The 19655-nt window shown below is 36.2% G+C and overlaps 1 protein-coding gene across 3 annotated transcripts in view; it reads right to left on the bottom strand.

Annotated features, from left to right (window-relative positions):
• The window catches only part of KDM1A (lysine demethylase 1A), a 68034-nt gene that overhangs the window by 33506 nt on the left and 14873 nt on the right, over positions 1–19655 (bottom strand). For 2 of the 3 annotated variants that reach the window (XM_080655678.1, XM_080655680.1), the window contains exons 2-4: positions 18480–18645; positions 9669–9728; positions 4057–4190 (exon numbers count right to left, since the gene is read on the bottom strand). In XM_080655678.1, coding sequence (XP_080511804.1) covers positions 4057–4190; positions 9669–9728; positions 18480–18645 — 360 coding nt within the window. The remainder of the gene's footprint in view (positions 1–4056; positions 4191–9668; positions 9729–18479; positions 18646–19655) is intronic. The other variant, XM_080655679.1, reaches the window with a different exon arrangement.

Raw genomic sequence — 19655 nt, 5'->3', positions numbered from 1 at the left:
AGAGGGTGCAGGCCGGGCAGAGGGAGACACCCCCCCCATGCACAAATTTCATGCACCAGGCCTCTAGTCTATAATAATACTAGTAAAAGCATAATATGCTAATTAGACTGGACATTCTTCTGGACAAAGCCAGGGCTGCCTGGGTCCCAGGTGCCAGAAGGAAGCTGGTGCTGGCAGCCAAGGGAAGGAAGACCTACTCTTGCATGAATTTCGTGCATCGGGCCTCTAGTAACACTATGTTAAGCTAAGGGAGTAATGTGTTTAAGAAAAAAGGAACGGTCAATTATTATTTCAAATGCTGCTGAAAAAGCAGTAAGATGTGCTGAAACCGGTTTGGCTCAGTGGATAAAGCGTCAGCCTGCGGACTGAAAGGTCCCAGGTTCGATTCCGGTCAAGGGCACGTACCTTGGTTGTGGGCACATCCCCAGTAGGAGGTGTGCAGGAGGCAGCTGATGGGTGTTTCTCTCTCATTGATGTTTCTAACTCTCTGTCCCTCTCCCTTCCTCTCTGTAAAAAATCAATAAAATACATTTAAAAAAAAAAAAGCAGTAAGATGAGAAATGAAAAATACTGTGGTACAATCAAAGGGCTCTAACATGAATTCTCTTCAAATTGAATATACATCTTCAAAATGTAAGACCAACTGCCTAACACTATATTTTAAGTCTTAGCTAAAACTTAATAAAGACTGCTCCAAAGACAAGTTTCAATGAACAAGAAATTTGGTCATTTGTAAATAAATCCAATTAAGAAATATAACCAAAATCATGGCATCTCCACTTTCCTCTGGCCTGTCACGGGAAAATGGAATTCCTCAAGTACAATCTGGGCCCAAGCTCCTTACCCCCCAAAATAAGCCTCTTTCTCCTTCCACCCTATAAAATAAAGCTTAGGTTGCCCAGCCAGTGTGGCTCAGTGGCTGAGTGTCAACTATGAACCAGGAAGTCATGATTCGATTCCCCGTCAGGGCACATAGCCAGGTTGCTCAATCCCCAGGGGTGTGTGTGCAGGAGGCAGCCCATTGATGATTCTCTCTCATCCTATATAATAAAGCCTAATATGCTAAGTGTCCGGTCGTCCGTTCAACCAATCAAAGCGTAATATGCTAATGATACACTAAGGCCGCTCAACCACTTGCTATGTGTGCAATGACCACCAGGGGGCAGGCAGTCTACCCGTCAACCAGTTGCTATGATGTGCACTGACCACCAGGGGGCAGACAGTTGACTGGTTGACCAGTCACTATGATGTGCACTAACCACTAGGGGCAGACGCTCCAACCAGTAGGTTAGCTTGCTACTGGGGTCTGGCTGATTGGGAGTGAGCGAGATGGGCTGGACACACCATGGAGACCTCCCGTGATCCCTCCCCAGCCCTGGTGGGGTCCCTCAGCCTGGCCTGCACCCTCTAGCAATCTGGGACCCCTTGGAGGATGTCGGAGAGCTGGTTTCGGCTGGTTCCGCAGGCCAGACCGAGAGACCCCAATGGTGCACGAATTCGTGCACTGGGCCTCTAATCATTAATATTTCTCTCTCTCCCTTCCTCACTGAAATCAATTAAAAAATATATATATCTTACCTAATAATAGACAAACATGTAAACTGACCGTACCTCTGCTACACCACCAGCCAATCAGGAGTGATATGCAAATTAACCCAACAAAGATGGAAGTTAATTTGCATACACAGGCGCCGAGTGACGGGGGCAGGACGCTTGCGACAGGTGTTCTGCCCCACCCCTGGTCTCTCAGGGCCTCTGGGCAGCATGTGAAGGCGGGGCCGGAGCGGAAAGAGGCAGCTCCTGGGGCCTGAGCGGAAAGGGGCTGGGCCGGAGTGGAAAGGTGGTGCCGGCAGCCAGGGAAAGGAAAGCCCATTCTAGCACAAATCTTCGTGCATGGGGCTTCTAGTATATATATAAAGACAATTTTGTCTAAAAAGATCCATTTAGATAAAATGTTATGCTACACATAGACATGGATTCAATTATAAGACAAATTAACCTCAGAAATACACATTAAAATTTTTCCACTCACATTTAAAAAATATATATGTATTTTTTATTTATTTCAAAGAGAAAGGGAGAGTGAGAGAGAGAAACATCAATGACTAGAGAGAATCATTGATTGGCTGCTTCCTGCACATGAGCCCCACACTGGGGATTGAGCCCGCAACCTGGGCATGTGCCCTGTGAGCTTCTGGTTCATAGATAAATGCTCAACTACTGAGCCACGCTGGTGCAGCTTCACTCACATTTTAAAAAATTAATCTGCTTTTTCTCCACAAAAGAGAACCTTTATTCTGTACTACAAAAACGCAGTATAACCTACCAATCCCACTACCTAAACAATCCAAATTTAGCTGTAGTTTTGCAACCTACCACTCACAATAAAGAAGTCAGTGATGGCTAAAAAGCAGACATGCTAAAATGACATCCTGAGCTAAATTCAAAATAACTGAAATTACAAGGTAAATTTGCTTTTTATCACCCTAGAATACAATGAATATTTTCTGAATAGTACCTTGCCCTCCTCTACTCTATGGTTAAGAAATTCTGATGAATAAAGGATATTAAAGAAAAATTCGTAGAAGAAATACAAAAACTAATAAATGTAAAAAAGCAGTGAGTTTAAATAGTCCAAGAAATGTAAAATAAATGAAATAGTTTTGGTCTACTACAGCAGCACAGTTTATCATCATTTTAATAACAAAATAGGGACAAGGCAATGAATGTGTCACCTGGTTCAGCCCTTTTGGGAAGCAATCTGGGAACCTGTATCAAAACTTAAGGGGTGCCCTAACTAGTTTGGCTCAGTGGATAGAGCATTGGCCTGCGGACTGAAGGGTCCCAGGTTTGATTCCGGTCAAGGGCATGTACCTTGGTTGCGGGCACATCCCCAGTAGGGGGTGTGCAGGAGGCAGCTGATCGATGTTTCTCTCTCATCAATGTTTCTAACTCTCTATCCCTCTCCCTTCCTCTCTGTAAAAAATCAATAAAATATATATATTTAAAAAAAACAACAAAAAAAACCACAAAAACTTAAGGGGTGCCCTAGCCAGTTTGGCTCAGTGGATAGAGTGTTGGCCTGCGGACTGAAGAGTCCGGGTTGGATTCCTGGTCAGGGCACGTGCCCAGCTTGCGGGCTAGATCCCCAGTGTAGGGCATGTGGGAGGCCACTGATCAATGATTCTCTTTCTCCCTCTCCCTTCCTCTCTGAAATAAAAATAAAAAATATTAAAACAAACAAACAAACAAAAAACCTTGCCCTGACTGTTTTGGCTCAGTGGGTAGAGCATCGGCCTGCAAACTAAAGGGTTCCAGGTTCAATTCCGGTCAAGGGCACATGCCCGGGTTATGGGCTCCACCCCCAGTAGGGGGTGTGCAGGAAGCAGCTAATCGATGATTCTCTCTCATCACAGATGTGTTTTTTTTTCTCTCTCTCTCTCCCCCTTTCTCTCTCTCTCTCCTCGTACAATCAATAAAAATACATTTAAAAAACAAAACTAAACAAAATAAGACCTTAAGCGGCCGTTCATACATTTTAACAAAGTAGCTTTTCTTTTAGAACTCAATCATAATGAAATAATAAACAGAGATAGAGTCAAGAATGTATAAAAGCTGCTTTAACATGAAAAAATGGACACTGAAATGTCCAACAATTAAACTGCGACTTGACTGTCAGACAAAATATTATATGCAAATATTAAAAATCAATTATATTTAGCCAGAGGAGGATGTTGGACCAGATAAATAAAACAGAATAATGGTTTCTCTTATCCTGAGAAAGAAAAAGTGATTATTTTAAAAGTATATATTTTTAAAACATGTAAAGATTCTTATTGTGTATAGTATATGAGGCTATGAGGAATGAAAAAGAGCCAAAGAATGAGAGCAAGTAGGATCTCAATTTTACAAAAACAAGAATCACATATAAAAATTTTAAAATATCTGAAGGGGAAAAAAAACCACACTAATTTTCAACAATGGTACTCTCTTTCCCCCATATTCTCTCTAAAAGTAATATGCACTTTTTATAAAGAGATGGAAAAAAGAACTTACTGTGCGGTTTCTAATAAATAGAAAGACCTTCTGGGTCTGCTGTGGTCCACTGATGATATCTGGAAAACAAGCTGCTTCTTGAGAAGTCATCCGGTCATGAGGAAGTCTACTCTGGAACGCTGCACCCTCCACACCTAGCAAAGCAAGCAAAGGACTTCTGGGAAAATGGCAAGTGAATTCAGGATTAGGGATAATGATTATGCCTCAAACTCCTTTTGGACCTGAGAACCTCTGTAAAGCTTTGCCTCATTCACAGCCTGATCTCACCTCCTTTAAAAAAAAAAATTTGCTCAAAAGCTAAAACATCCTTAAAATTTAGTCACTCCAAAATTACAGTTTACTGAGTGAAACAATACACCTTATAAAACATAACAAGGCATTGAACTATTTTTTCGTTGATAATGTTGGAGAATATGCTAATTACAATTAGTATCACTAACAGTGTACAATAAATTTTAAGGAAAATACATAAACAGAAAGCAAAAGAAGCTATGGAGTGAAAAACACAATCACCTGCCCTCTTTGAGGATTAGAGCAAGGAACATGAAGAGGCCTTTAAGGTTTAATAACAAATAGTATGAAATACGCAATCTCATCAATGGCATCCCCTTAGTTCCCATAATTCAATGTTGGCAAGCAGTGAGAGAAGTTAAGTAGACTACAATGATGAGCTAGAAGAAGGCAAGGAATTTACCTTTTCTAGCAGAAACATTAGAAATGGTGTATTACTTATTCCAAGTAAAATATGTTACTGTATATAGTATATAGTACATATACATGTATATATACATGTATATAATACATATACATGTAGTATATCTCATATTCTATAAGTAAAATGTCATTTTGAAACTCTTTAAATTGGGTATTAAATTGGTGTTTTATGTGCTGAAAGTTAAGTACATCTTTATAAGATGTCCTTAGACATACATTTATATACATTTTACTTTATATTTCTAAGATCACTCTATAAAATATACTTAACCATCAGCTTAAGAATTATCAAGACATAATTTAAAGAGTGTTAAAATTCAATACCATTGAAATAATTACATATAAGTAGCTAAATAGGTACCAGGTATCCATATTTAATTACTTAAAAGCACTTAAGACAAGAAGTTGGAAGCACTGATAATGGAAGCAAAATTAAAGGAAAAGGTATTAGCAAGATTAGAAGAATAAAATGAACAAGGCAGGTAAAGTTGCAACTTGGGAAATTATAGCTAAGCTATTTAGGTGTTGCCACAAACACATTCAAACATTGCCTAGAAAAACAAAATGGTTAACAAGAGGTCAAACAAAAATGCCTAATGCTAATATGGGCTGCACATTAAGAAACACTGTTCTTGGAGACAAAGAGAAAAACCTATCTATCCACAACCATACTATTCAAGTTACTAAATCAAATCAACAATCCTCACATTTAATTAATCCCAACCTAAAATTAAAGACTATCAGGATAATTAATTATTCCTAAAGAGAAAAATAATCAGTAAGAGCCATATTGCTGAGGATACAGCATGAAGTTAAGGCAAGAAAAGAAGAAATGCTGACTATCAGGGGATATAGGTTATTTCAGTAATGTGAAATTTTCTAAAACTACAGCTTTGATGTCTCTAGTCCCCTATCACCAAATCAAAATAAATAAACAAAAAACAAAACCAAGATAAAAAACATGTCATATTATAAGGAGCACTAGAGGCCCAATGCACGATATTCGTGCAAGAATAGGCCCCTGGCTTCACTCCCAGGCCCCCGGGAGCCAGCAAGTCCCCGCTTCCGGGCCGCTGGGAGCCAGCAAGACCCCGCTCCCAGGCCACCCGGAGCCGGCAAGTCCTTGCTTCTGTCTGGAGCAGCACTCCAGTAGCTCCCTCCGCCACCCCCCTTCCCCTCATAGCAGGCTTCACACCGCACTGTGCCTGCATATGCAAATTAACTTCCATCTTTGTTGGGTTAATCTGCATACTCACTCTGATTGGCTGTGGGCATAGCGGAGTGATGGTTAATTTGCATGTTTCTCTTTTATTAGGTAAGATTACCTACATAATAACAATAATCCTGAGTATTTGAACCAAATATCTCTTAATAGTTTACTTCTTGGTTTATTTCATGAGTGTCTACTATTAACATGAAAATTAATAAATTCTATAAACTCTACTTTTCTCCCTCCCCAAAACAGGGGTAGTTTTCTTTCTTAGCTATTATCTTCTCTATGTTTAATTGATGGTCACTGAACATCAATCCTATTGCAAAATACTATTGTCAATGACAGGAAAACCATGTAGAAAAAAACACTTAACTTTATATTACACCTGGCTCCTCATCCCAAGTGTTACCATAAAAAAAATCACTCTAATAACTCAGCAGGTACGGTTCAATGGTTGAGCATCCACCCATGGAACAAGAGGTCACCAGATTGATTCCCAGGAAGGGCAACATGCCTGGGTTGTAGGCTGGATCTCAGGGCGTGCAGGAAGCAGCATATCAATGTTTCTATCTGTCTACCCCGCTCCCTTCCTCTCTCTAAAATCAATTTTAAAAATATTTTTAAAAAAGCATTCTATGCAGCTGGCTAACTTTGGGAATCTTGAGAATATGTAACAAGAGATTTTATTTATATAACTCGTGTGGCAGTTTTAAAGTATCTTTAAATCAAATATCAAAAGCTTAACAAAAGGAATTTAAAAAAGCCATTTAAAGAAGCCATTATCTGTGGAATAATAGTCTTCTCCATCTTGATCTTCTACATAACATCTAAAAAAGCTAGCTATTCTTAAATACTTCATCAATTTTTAAAAATGAAAAATGGTCTCTTAAAAAAAATCTTGGTAATTATGTCCTTCCTTTTGGTTTTTAGGGATAAAGACTATTATTTTCAAGGAAGGAAAGCCACTATTAAAATCAAGGCTAAAAGCCTGCAAGAAAAAAATCTAACCATTTTTCACAAGAAACAAAAATTAATTTGGAACTTAAACTTTTCAGAAGCTAAATTAAAACATCCTTTTTATAGGCTATTTCCAAAATGAACTAACAGACCACTCTGGATAATCTAACTCTTAAGTGTCTCCTTTAGAGGGAAAACCTTAAAGAGTACAGTTGTTAATATCCTTATTAAAAGGAAGTTATTAGTAGTATATATAATTCAGAAATAATTTACACTTGGCTCTAGAATACACTTTTATACTTTGGTGTTTGTGTGCACTTATCAGAATCTGGTATTCTAGAAATTGAGAATGTTTCAAAGATGCTATTTAATTTTTAAAAAGCCCCAATGTTGCCTACATACCAATCTTGCCCTTTATTCAGTTACTCTTTCTCACCACTTTACAAAGGAAATTCTAGCGCACCTTTAAAAATGCAGTCATGCTATAAAAGCACAACTACTTTTTCTAATGGCTCAACAACCTTCTCTGAAAACATAGTCAAAGTAGTTAAATTACTTAAGGTACTAATTTAGATCTCTCTGGATAGATAGGTCAATTCTAGAGGCAGAAAAGGGGAGGGGGACAGGTAAAGATGTAGGCCTCTTATTCCATGAACTCATTCCCCCATCCTGATTCTGATATAACAGCAGCATCTTAAGGAAACAGAAATACAAAAATTAATAGAGAAGAGAGCTTTTTTTCCATGTGAGTTACTTGCTTCCCCCCCCCACCACCATAAAGTAGATAAATTAACTATAACTAGGTTTCTAGCTAAAGAGTAAAAACAAAAGCCTGATAGGATCTACACATCAAAAACTAAAGTCAGTCAACTATAGATGTACCATATTCAGTCTTATAATAGTTTACAAATAAAAAGAATAAAGAATGAAGGAGAGAAAAGAATAAGAGGAGAATCATATGATTTCTTATGCTTTAGATGTTTTCTTTTTATGGGTAAATGCACATTTTAAATGATTCTAGGAGGAAGTGTGTAATGAGTAGCCTATGCTTAAGAGATAAGACCTCTGGGTTCTCATTCCCCCAACTGCTGGTGTATCCCTGGTCAAGTCATTTAACTTTGTTTCCGGTCCTAATCCATAAAATAGGGGTGATACAATACTATCTATTTGTCTAGGAAGCTAGACAAGATGACCTCAAGTTCCCTTCTAATTTTTAAGATTTAGGATGTATATCCCAACTTGATTTGGATTTTTAAAAAGTCAAGATATGATCCCTGTCCCAAGACACTCATGAGGGTCATTGGCTTTATTTAGAGAAGATTGTTGATCACTTATAAGCACATTTCTAATGCTGATTGATCATCGCACAAATGTATACTTCTGAACATGACAAAGGCCTGAAGGGAGATCTTGAAGGATTCAGAATAGTCACCACAATTCCTGGAAATACTTAAAACTCATGTTCTACTAATGTTAAGTCTGTAGCGCCACAGCTTTATATGAAAGTTTGCTTTTACTTTCAGCAATACAATGTTTTGTTTACTTTAGCAAGAGCAAAAATTTATTCACATAAAAACAAAACAAAAAACAAGAAAAGCCAATATAGTTCTTCAAGATTAAAGCTCTAAAGGCTATCCCTGACCCTCAACAATTCCACGGAAGATCCAATTGTGCATCCTTCGATGAAAAATTCTTGAAGGTTTGGCTGAATAAAGATTTTTAACTCCTCTAAAATAACCATATACTGGTTATCATCTGCCAATCCTTGGGCTAGCATTTAAAGAAATCTGTAACAGTCTGAATCCCCTAAATATTAATTTCTGTATTAATGCTGAATTATCTTTGCTCCAAGAGTAAAATACAAATACTCCCTGGACCTGCTGTACACAAACTATAATAGACAAATAATTTTAAAGTAGAAGTAACAATTGAAAAATGACATACTACAAAAATAGAGTAATACCTATTCCAGTTGTATCAATATGTAAAAGCAGCCTTGACACCAGAACACAAAAACATTCTTTAAGTGGCAAAGGATAAAATGCAGACATAGTACTTTGGATTCCTGGACCAAACTTTAACTGTTCCAAATGGGCCCTAAAAATCATTTAACCTTTATTTTCCCCTAGAAGTAAAAATACCATAGTTTGGTCTGAAAATAAAAGAGCATCTCGAGCAGACTTTAAAAAAATAATAATTTTCATGTGAGAAACAAAAGGTTTAAACTGCAAAATAATTAACTGTGCAATGTTAGTGAAAAAAATTTACCCAACACTATGCAACAACCGTTTCTAAAATGAGTCACTTGCCTGCATAATTTCTGACTAGTCCTAGAATGCCTTTCTGTCCTTTTTTTAAAAAGACTTTCAGCCTATAGATTGTCTTCTCTATGTATACAGCTGTATTTCTTTTTAAAGGTCCCATGATTCCTAAGTCTTGTGTTTTATGTCATGTTTACTGATACTATATAAGCTGCTGGGGAGAAAAGTATCCGCCATCTCCTTAAAAACACAAAGAGCGGAGGGCTGAGATCGGCCTGAGGACTTCAAAAGGTTTTGCTTGCCTTATTCTAGCTACACTCTCTCCTAATACTACCCTGTCCTGTGGGTTAAATTTCCCCTGCGCTTCTGGCTAAAATGTGGATACTACAGCCAAAAACACTTGCAAGCATCAATCCCTGACTTGGCGGCTCTTGCTACTATGTGGCAAGCATCTAAGCCACCCTCACCTGATGCTTGGCCGTCTCCATACCCTCCAGAACTGTCGTCTTGAAGTCCTCCTGCTTGCCCTGTGGAAGGAAAGAGGAGAACTCAGGGACCTTACTCCATAAATTGAGATAATATCTGGACATAAAGGCCTAATAGTTGGTGACTATCAATTCACCACCAACTAGTAAACCCATATTCAGAGAGCTCCTTTGGAATCAAGGCCCAGGGAATCACATCATAGTCTTCAAATTTCTGGTTAGGAAATTTCAACTTTACACACTGGTTCTTATTGAAAGGTAGCAAAACAAAGTACATAGTATTTCTAATTGCTAAATCCTTACTGTCAGTCTTATTTAATAGTCAAGGTTGGATAGGGGGGGAAAATTTCCAATGTCTTTTACTAATTATTGGAAGACTGAGAATGGGTGTGACATGGGCTCTAGGATCTGAAGTTGCAGCAATTCAGCATCCGCTCAATATCTCTTTATCTTTACTTTTCTATCTAAAAAGAATACATATATATATGTATGATAAGTAAAAGACTTATTTTCATGAAAAATTCTCCCCTTGACTTCAAAGCAGAGTATGTAACAAAAAAACTCAATTACAAAAGTTGTATCAGAATTCAATCCTAGACCTGAATATGCCAGTGCTTTCTTTAAAACACAGCATAATAAGATGGCCTACTCTCATATGCCAAATGCAATAAGCCTGCTAAGAAAATTTTTCCTGGTTGATTAATGTGTAGAAATAACTTCAAGAAAAGTATCACAGCTTGAAAGTTCAATCTGAGAAAGTCAGAATAGATTATCTTTCAGACTCTTCCAAAATCTATCACCAAAACGGATGCTATGATCCTCTTGAACTCTGAGCCACCTGGTACACTAGGGGAAAATACTGTGATCTTTGGAAGACATGTAAAGACCACCCCCCAATTACCTAAAAACTGGACACGCTTTATTTAATCAGTTTATTTTAAAAGAATCTCAACTAGAAAGCAGATTAATTATTCTACCACTTGAGTTAAAAGTAATAGGTAGCAAAGTAAAACTAACATAGCACCCTTGCTGTAAGAATGCTTAAAGGCCTGTGAGCCTTAAAATTACATCTTCAAGTATATGAACGTGTTTAGATAGAAATAATTTTTTTTACAATATTAAAATGTACTGCTAGAAGGTATGTGCTCTGCTTTGAAGGTAGAATAAAATATCATTCTAAAACCACAGTATCTAACTATGCTATTATCTGAACAGCCCTTTAGGTTCTAGAAGGTTATGCTTCTCAGACAAGGCACAAGGCATAATAATTAAGAAGGGATGACTCCAATTACATAATCTAATCTGCAAACGTATCTTGGAAATGTAGGCCCTACATTTAAAATTTAACTTTTAAAGCTTAAATAAAAAATGTTCATTTTTACTTAACTTCTGGATTTGTTCATTAAAAAAAAAAATTCCAAAGTTAAAAAAAAATTGTCATTATTTTTTTTAGTTCCAAATAGAACCAAGCTAGATCAGAAGATTGAACTGTATTTAAAAAAAGGGAAGAGAAGGGCTCAGAACAAGAAAATAAATATGGTTTCCAAGAATAACATTTAGGCATCAGGAATAATACAGTTCCTCTCTCAAAGTATATTTCCTAGCTTGGCAAAGAATAACATCAATGTCATGAAGGCACGTAACCACTTCTGAAAAAAAAAGAAAAAAAAGTAAAAACAAAAACCTCTTTCAAGCCAGCCATTAAACCTGAATTATTTTGTCCTTCCTACTATCATTTTCCCCTTTTCCCACTATATACCATGTTATCTGCTAATTAGCTTATTTTAACCTACAGGTAGCTCTTGACTGATCTCCCCCCACCACCCCCGGTCAATGGTACTTTGAATAGAAATATGGATTTCTTACTCCTGACTTATGTGCTTTAAAGGTTAACAGGTTGCTCTTTTACAAACTAGGTAGGGCAGTCTTTAAAAAAAAAAGATACTGTTTTTGACAAAGGATGTGGGAGGAGTATAAAAATCCAAAATATGACTTATGCAGAGAAATAGGAGAAAGCCAAGCAGAAGTTGATATAGACATGTAAGAAATGATGGAAAACAAAACAAAAAGTGCTTAAAATTAAGCAACAGGTCAAAGAGATTTTATCTCTTGACTTGGAAGAAGTAAAGATGAGGTTGCTTTTTTTCTCTAATCATAATATACTCATGAGTATTTGAGGGTCCTATTTCTCCAAAGACATCTGAAAACATCATCATCTTTATCACTGGTATTCTAGACCAATTCTTCATCATTTTCTTAAAAACAGCACACATACAACAGTTTGAAGCTAACTCTCCATCCACATAGTGTCTCCGATTAAAACATATAAAAATGCAATACTCATTTGCTCTTTGGGTCTTTCCAGCCTAGGGCTCTCCTTCTGACAGCGGCACAATGATATGGAACAGCAGGCAAGTACAGTTATCTTCCATGAATTCAAATTCAAAATAGAAAATAAAAATATACCAAAGCAACTTTTTAATATCACTTTGATTTTGACACCACTTCACAGACTTCCTTTTGTTTTCACCCCTTCACCACACACACAGACCTCAAGTTTGGAGTAGAGATCCTTAATACAGGTTATTTATGCCTATCTTCTCCAAACTGAAAATAAATCTTTTTGTTCTATCTTACACAGCAGCCTTTCAATTGCCCTCTAATAAACCTTCTGCAGATCTGTTAATTCATTCTTAAGCAGTTAAGTATTTGTTATAGACACTACTGGATCTTTTCTCATCTTGAGTCAAATACTCAAGAGACCACTCTTTCAATATCTTAAAAGAAAGTCTATAATGACTTTGAAATACTTTTATCAAGCAAGCATGGATTAAGAATCATTAGTTTGCTGTTCTCAGGGACATGCTGATCAACAGATTCACATTTTGACTAGTTTCTTAGAATCACATCCAAATTGATAACTTTTGTAAACACTTGAAAAACTTCTAGATCTAGGAAACAATTTTTAAACAGAAAATAAATTTATTATCAAAATTTTACAAAATTTACAGAATAAAAGTGACTGCCAAACTACTGATTTCAATCAAACCTGACAAACTGGACAGAAACTTAGAAAATAAAGTTTCCACTATATTAATAATCAGTTGGTTTCCTATTTAATAATCTAATTCAGTATTTACTGAATATCCATCCCAAAACTGCCAAGCACAAGTACAAAAGTATAACAGGTTGAATCCCGATTTTAAAAGAATTTACTCTAATTGGGGAAAGATGAAAAATATCTAGAAGGAAACTTTTTTTTTTTTAAAGGAAATAAGAAGCTAACTCAGACTTGGAGAACCAGGGAAACTTTTCTGAAGAAATCCAAAGAGATCTGGATAGATGGAGAGGCAGTGAAATCACCAGCATGGTCCACAACTTTTACAAAATCAAGGAGAAAAGCACAAGACATGGTGCAGAGAACCAGTTCCCCATTAATGAAGGAGATGGTCTCAAAGAGCAGTGGGAGATCAAGCAGGATGGGTAAAATAAGCCACCTTTAGTGCCCAAAACTAAATTTAGTCTTAAATAGTAAAGGGGCAGAACTATATGATCTTGATCAGGAAAGCAGCAAAACAAGATATTTTAGTTAAGCTAATCTGGTCACTTTGTACCAGATGAATTAGAGGGAAAAGATAACCTAAATAAATAAAGGAGATTATTTAGATGTGAAGTAAAATCCACTAGAGTAAAAATGTGACAGTGAAAATGAATAAGGCATAACAATCAGAGAGACTAGGGTTACACTGTCATTTAAAATATTGAACTAAAACATATTACCTAAATAAAACATCAATCCACCCTATTCCTGGTTCAACTCTGTGTTTACAAAGATGTTTGTACACAAAGGTGGAGTTCATATTTTCTCATTTGGTCCTCATTTTGCAGGTGAGAAAATCCTCATAGAAAAAGTATCCTGTTCCTTTATTATACTATGATCAGACCAAATAAAGAATAGTAGCAAGATGAATTCAAGGAATTTATAAAAACAAAGTTTCTCAGATCAACAAAATGCTATTTTACCTTAATAAAATATAAAACAAATAAATCATTAGAAAAAGCAGCTCAGTCTCTAAGACCAAACAGAAACTGGCAGTATCTGATTCAATGGTTCTCATCAGTCAAAATCAGTTAAAAGGATCTCAAACTGCCTCATAAAAGCCCAACTTCATCTCTTCATGTTTAATGTAAAACTTCCAAAATCCAATCTTGGGAAAAACATTTAAAAACTCCTGAATTCTCACCATACTTTGAAAACACTTTTATTGTATTGTTTCTTCACTATAGTTAACTCACTGTAAACCTAAACTAGACTGTGAATTCTTTGCAGGAAGACCCAGGGTTCAGCTTTGAACCCTCAGAGTCCAGCACTATGCCTAGAACAAAGCACTGTAGTTTTATAATTAACTAGAGGCCCAGTGCACAAAATTCATGCATGGGGGACCTCAGCCCAGCCTGAACCCTCTCGCTATCCGGGACCGCTGGCTCATAACCGCTCACCTTCCTGCCGGCCCAATCACCCCCAACTGCCCTCCCCTGCTGGCCTGATCGCCCCTAACCGCCTCTGCCTCAGCCCCCACCACTGTGGCTTTGTCCGGAAGATGTCCGGTCTAATTGGCATATTACCCTTTTATTAGTATAGAGTATTAGTATAGATGTGTGTGAAATAGTTTGGGGGAGTCTTATTTTGTGCAGAAAATGTCTCTATCTTTTTTTTTTTTTTAATGTTCCTCTCCATACTATCAACTCCGATACTTTCCCTCCCACCCTTTATGCCTCCAAATTTTTACAGTGAAATGTAATGTTTTAGAGTATTTTGCCTTCTATTTCACACTATGTGTACATTTGAGCCTCATACTAAGCTATAAATTACCTGAGAGTGGGGACTATGTGTTGATATATATATATATATATATATGTATATATGTATATATGTATGTGTGTATATATATATAATTTATAGTTATCTCAAATTAAAAAATTTAGTTAAACTGATCTAGATTACCTTATCAGCCTGTGACACTTTTTTCTCAGTCCTCCAGTAAGCATAGTTTCAAATCAGAACACTGAAAAGATGCTACATGCCCCTCCTCCCAAAAAAAGACAAAAAAATTAATCCTAGGTCTGTTCTGTAAATGTATGTATCATACCTCTTATAAAGAGAACACAAATGATTCCAGGCACTTGACACTGGTAGGCCAAAATGGCATCAACAACAATTCTAACAGGAATAAATTTCCCAGCAACTTCTGGTAAATCTATAAGAGGGTCTCCTACTGGGTATGAGGTGAACAGAATTCTATTGTTCCTTTGGAGGTTATCTGAGTTAATTGTTGCTGAACTTGAAAGCTAGTCCTGCTCTCTGACTGCACTTGTAGGCAAGGTGAGAGAAAAGCCTGGGATAAGCCATAGTAATAGCATGACAAAATAATTATTCACCTGAACCCTGACCATATAACTATCCAAGCTGCCAAACCCAGCACTTGTATTAACTGTACGTAATCAGTATGACTGACTCACAGGGGAGATGAGGACACCTTACAATAAATAATTTTGGTCATTGGATCTTTTGTCATGTGGATAATTTCATGATATCAGTGTTTATAATCAAATTTCACTGAATTTTAAGATAAATTCTTTTACTCATTCACATACATTTTACATATTTTCTGCAATTTATTATTTTTACTAATTCAGGTTATGTTTTATCTGATTTAAAAAAACACACTTTCAACCTACAGTATGACTATTACATGAACTGGGTCCCAAAATTAAAACCACACAAATTTCAGTCGTACCAATCTCTTACAAATTATTTTTATAATTTGTTTACTAGCCTATATCTCTTTCCAAAATTATCATGCAAAACAGAGAGAACAGGTACTTTCCTTTGTTTATATTCTTACAAGGACCCTTGTAAGAATATAAACAAGAATATAAACAGGAGATAAAGTGATTCTTCCCACAGTCATTGAATAAAACAGATTATATATAATACAGAGCTGTCCCTGATCAGCTAACCACCTCTAATAATCATATCTAACAAAATCAATTTGAAGAGTTAATCAATAGTTTAATGAAGTCTGACCCACTGACTTCAGTATACCTTGAGCATTCATAATCAACAAAATATTTTATTCTTCTAAAGATTAACACTGTGGAAAAAGCAAAGCTAAATTTTCTAAACAAATTAAAAAAGTTGGTAAGAATGAAATGTATTGAAACCTTACTTACATAGCTTAAGAGAATAATTTAATTTCTAGTTATTACCTAAAATGAGATGAAGAAAAGTTCTGATAAAGAATCAGATCCACTTCTTAAGATTTTAAGATAATCATATGGCAATGCTCCCATTCAATTTCTGAATAAAAACTGAAGTGGAATAACTGGTTCTGTCAAGACAAAAGATTTGGAAACTCGGGACAGTTTCTAAATATTTGAACTCACCTGGTAATTTTTTATGATTCACCATCAGGGCCCAATCTATTTCTAAATTATATAAGCTAGTAAACTGCATTACCACTTTTCTGGCTAAAGTACTTCCCTCACTCACCCTGGAATTTTTTAAGTTATTTTAAAGAAAAAAAACTATAAATTTTCATAACCACATACAATATATTGGCAAGTTCTGGCTGTTATTAACACATCTCTGAGCACATCTCCTCAACTTAATAAACAAACTTTAACTTTTCCCCCAAATATTAAGATAATTAGACTAAACCACTGAATTAAAGTGAACTAGAACATAATAGCATAAAAGACAGTTTCCCAAATCCTAAATCCTATGTTAAGATATTTACTTTTTGTGGGATGCCTGATATTTATGAAAAAAGATAACCAACCAACAACAAATAAACAAATAGCTGCTTTTATGAAAAAGAAAACACCAAAATGAGACTTGGTTTAAATTTTTCAGAAGACAAAGTATCAACTTGGTAGCAATGTAAATCAGTTATTTACTGGAGACACTGACAACCACAAAAAAGAGGGTGAATCAGCATATTAGATGTCTGCTGAATAATACTTAAGAGCCCTTGAACAACCTCTTGAGCTATGACATATCAAAAGGATTGTCCCCACGTATCTCATTAGCAAGTCTCCAGCAAAGGCAGAAAAAAAAGAAGGCAAGAAAGCAAAGAATACAGGAGAAAGAAGTAAACAGTCAGGAGAAGAGTAAGGACAGAAGAAGGGAAGAAAGCTATATATAAGTCTTTTAGAAAGAGGAGGGGAACAAAAAGAGAGGTGTTGAGGTACAGAGGTGACTACATTTGCCTCAGGAACATTAATCCCAAAGATAATATATACAATCCAATAAGAAGCTATCCAAGAAGTCCTTCTAAGAAAGTTTAGGAAAACCATTCTAAGAAAATCTGATTCCTGAGATGAAATGAACACAGAATCTAATTATCTTTTTCTAAATGCTCTCAGACTATAGGGTGTCCCCCCAAAAATGTATACACACACTTTGAATAATTATAAAGGCAGTGTTTTATTAAAATACATTTCATTTTCAAAATTGAGCTATCAGCTGTTAAAGTGTATATACATTTGGGGGGGGACACACCCTGTATATTCTTTTGTTACATTTTATTAAATTACAAGTATGGTGATTTATATACATCACAGAGGGAAATATTAAAACAAAAGTTTTAAAGGCTAAAAAAATAATAAAACTTCTCAAATGAAATATGCTTTAATCTAGGTACCTACGAAATCATGCAAACATACAGCATATGGGATCTGAAACAAGCATGTTGTTTTAATGTTTTTTATTGATTTTAGAGAGAGGGGAAGGGAAAGGGAGGGATAGAAACACCAAAGTGAGAGAGAATCAATCGGCTGCCTCCTGCACACCCCTACTGGGGATCATAGGGCAACCTGAGCATGTGCCCAATCACTGAACCACCACCGCCAGACTTGTTTTTGTTTTTAAAAGAATCGGTGAGGTGAATGGGCCTGGAGCTATTGGAAATATCAAAAGTATTTTGAAGAGAACATAGTAAAAATTTAAAGTCAAGAAGAGTTGAAATGCCATTAAGGATAGAAGATATGAAAAATTAATTAAGTTTTCACTTCCGTTTGGTCTCTCCAAAATAGATAGGTATTGCTGATTGGTCTGGGTGTCCTCAGTTGGACTCAAGACTAAGGATTTATCAGTGAGAATTCTTTAAAGATAGTTGAAGCTCTGACTCTAATAATCTTTCCATGTCATAAGATTGTGTAGGCTTAAAATCTCTTCATAGCCTTTTCTTATACCATTCCTTCCACTGGAGGACTCAATAATTAACAAGTACTATACTTAGTAGTTCTTTTTTACATCAGGATATATTTTTTAATTTTTCACCAGGAAAAAACCCTTCTCAAAACTAATCCACACCATGAAAGTAATCCATCCATTTGGTAAATGCATAATTTAACCAGAATAATTTCTGAACCTTCTATCTCTAAAATCTGAATCAGAGTTATCACTGAGAGGTTTGGCTCTTTGGATTTGGCTTTCTGTGTGTTTCCTCTAATTGTTTATTTTCTCCAGCTTTCCAAATGCTTTATACTGACTGCCACTACTCTTCCACCCCCTTCTTTACTTTCCATATATATATATATTACAGGCATCCACAAGAAGAATATCAGTACCACTCTGTATGCATGCATATGTGCATGCATAAGACACACATGGCCAATGTCTAGAATATAAACCAAAGCTAAAGACATAAATAACGTTACACAATAGGAACAAATCCATTTATTCTTATTTCTAAGATAAAACAAAATTGGTTGGTTACTACAACTCACCAGATGGCTCTTCAGGCTCACTTTCATTTTCTTCCTCAGGTGGAGCTTGAGGGGGTGGTGGGGGAAGCTTCTTTTCCTTCTCTGCTTTGGCATTTCTCTCTTCTTCTGAATAATACTCATCTTCTGAGAGGTTGGCCAAGCTTTCATCCATCTCTCTGTACTCTACCTATATGGAGATTATACCAGGGAAAGCTAAATACAGTGAACATCTAAAGTTAGGAACTCAATTTGGAATCATCAGTGAATGTGAATTGCTTTTTTAACTTTAAATTTTAAGGGAAATAAACAAATAAAACGGAACAAGCTAGCTCATAATAGGTAGCTAATTAAAAACAAAATCTCTCATGAAATAATCTTGTGTCAATTCACATTTAGCCCAATATATATCTTTTACATCACAGCACTGACATGTGGATCAATGACTCAAGGCTCTCTAGAACTCTCAAATTTAAAAAAAAAAAGTGTGTGTGTGTGTGTGTGTGTGTTTATCATGTGAGTAGCTAGAGGAGGTTAAGAGTTTTACTGAAAACAGGGATTGGATCAGAAAATGGAAACAAAAATTAAGGATAAACTGGATAGTTCTGACCCATGCTCTAAGAATCTTATTTAACACAAGTATCCATCAAATACTGACCACTGAGTATATGGCACAGTGGAGAAAATGATTATGAATGAGAATCTCCAGAGACCAAACAAACAGAAACTCTAGATGCAAATAAAAGATCCTAATCAGGTAGCCATCTCATAGAGAGACTTTACAATAAAACCTCCAGCCATGTAAACTTTATCCTATTAACTAAGATAAACGGTAGAAATAGATACCTCAGGACAATAGGTAAAGAAAGCAACAAGTAGGGAAAATCGTTTCAGAGTGAGACAGGTCAGAAAATGTAATATATACTAATATTGTGTAGTTTCTTTTATCCTTTTAGCGCTTCCTACCCCAAAGATTCAGCACTTTAATCCCCTGCCCATCAATCCTATCCATTCAAACAATAATCACTTAACAAGTACCTACTATGGAACTGGGTAATGTGCAAATTCTGAGACAAACACGGAATAATATCAAATTCTTTCTACTACAGCAGTTCAGCTAAACTATGCCCTTTCAAGGAAAGAGGAAGCTAAGTTTGGGAAACATTACAATCTTTACAGGCCCAAGAGTCATAAAGCAGA

This window comes from Plecotus auritus (assembly GCF_963455305.1).
Source record: "Plecotus auritus genome assembly, chromosome: 2".
Classification (NCBI taxonomy): domain Eukaryota; kingdom Metazoa; phylum Chordata; class Mammalia; order Chiroptera; family Vespertilionidae; genus Plecotus; species Plecotus auritus.
This window is presented reverse-complemented; position numbering and strand designations above follow the sequence as displayed.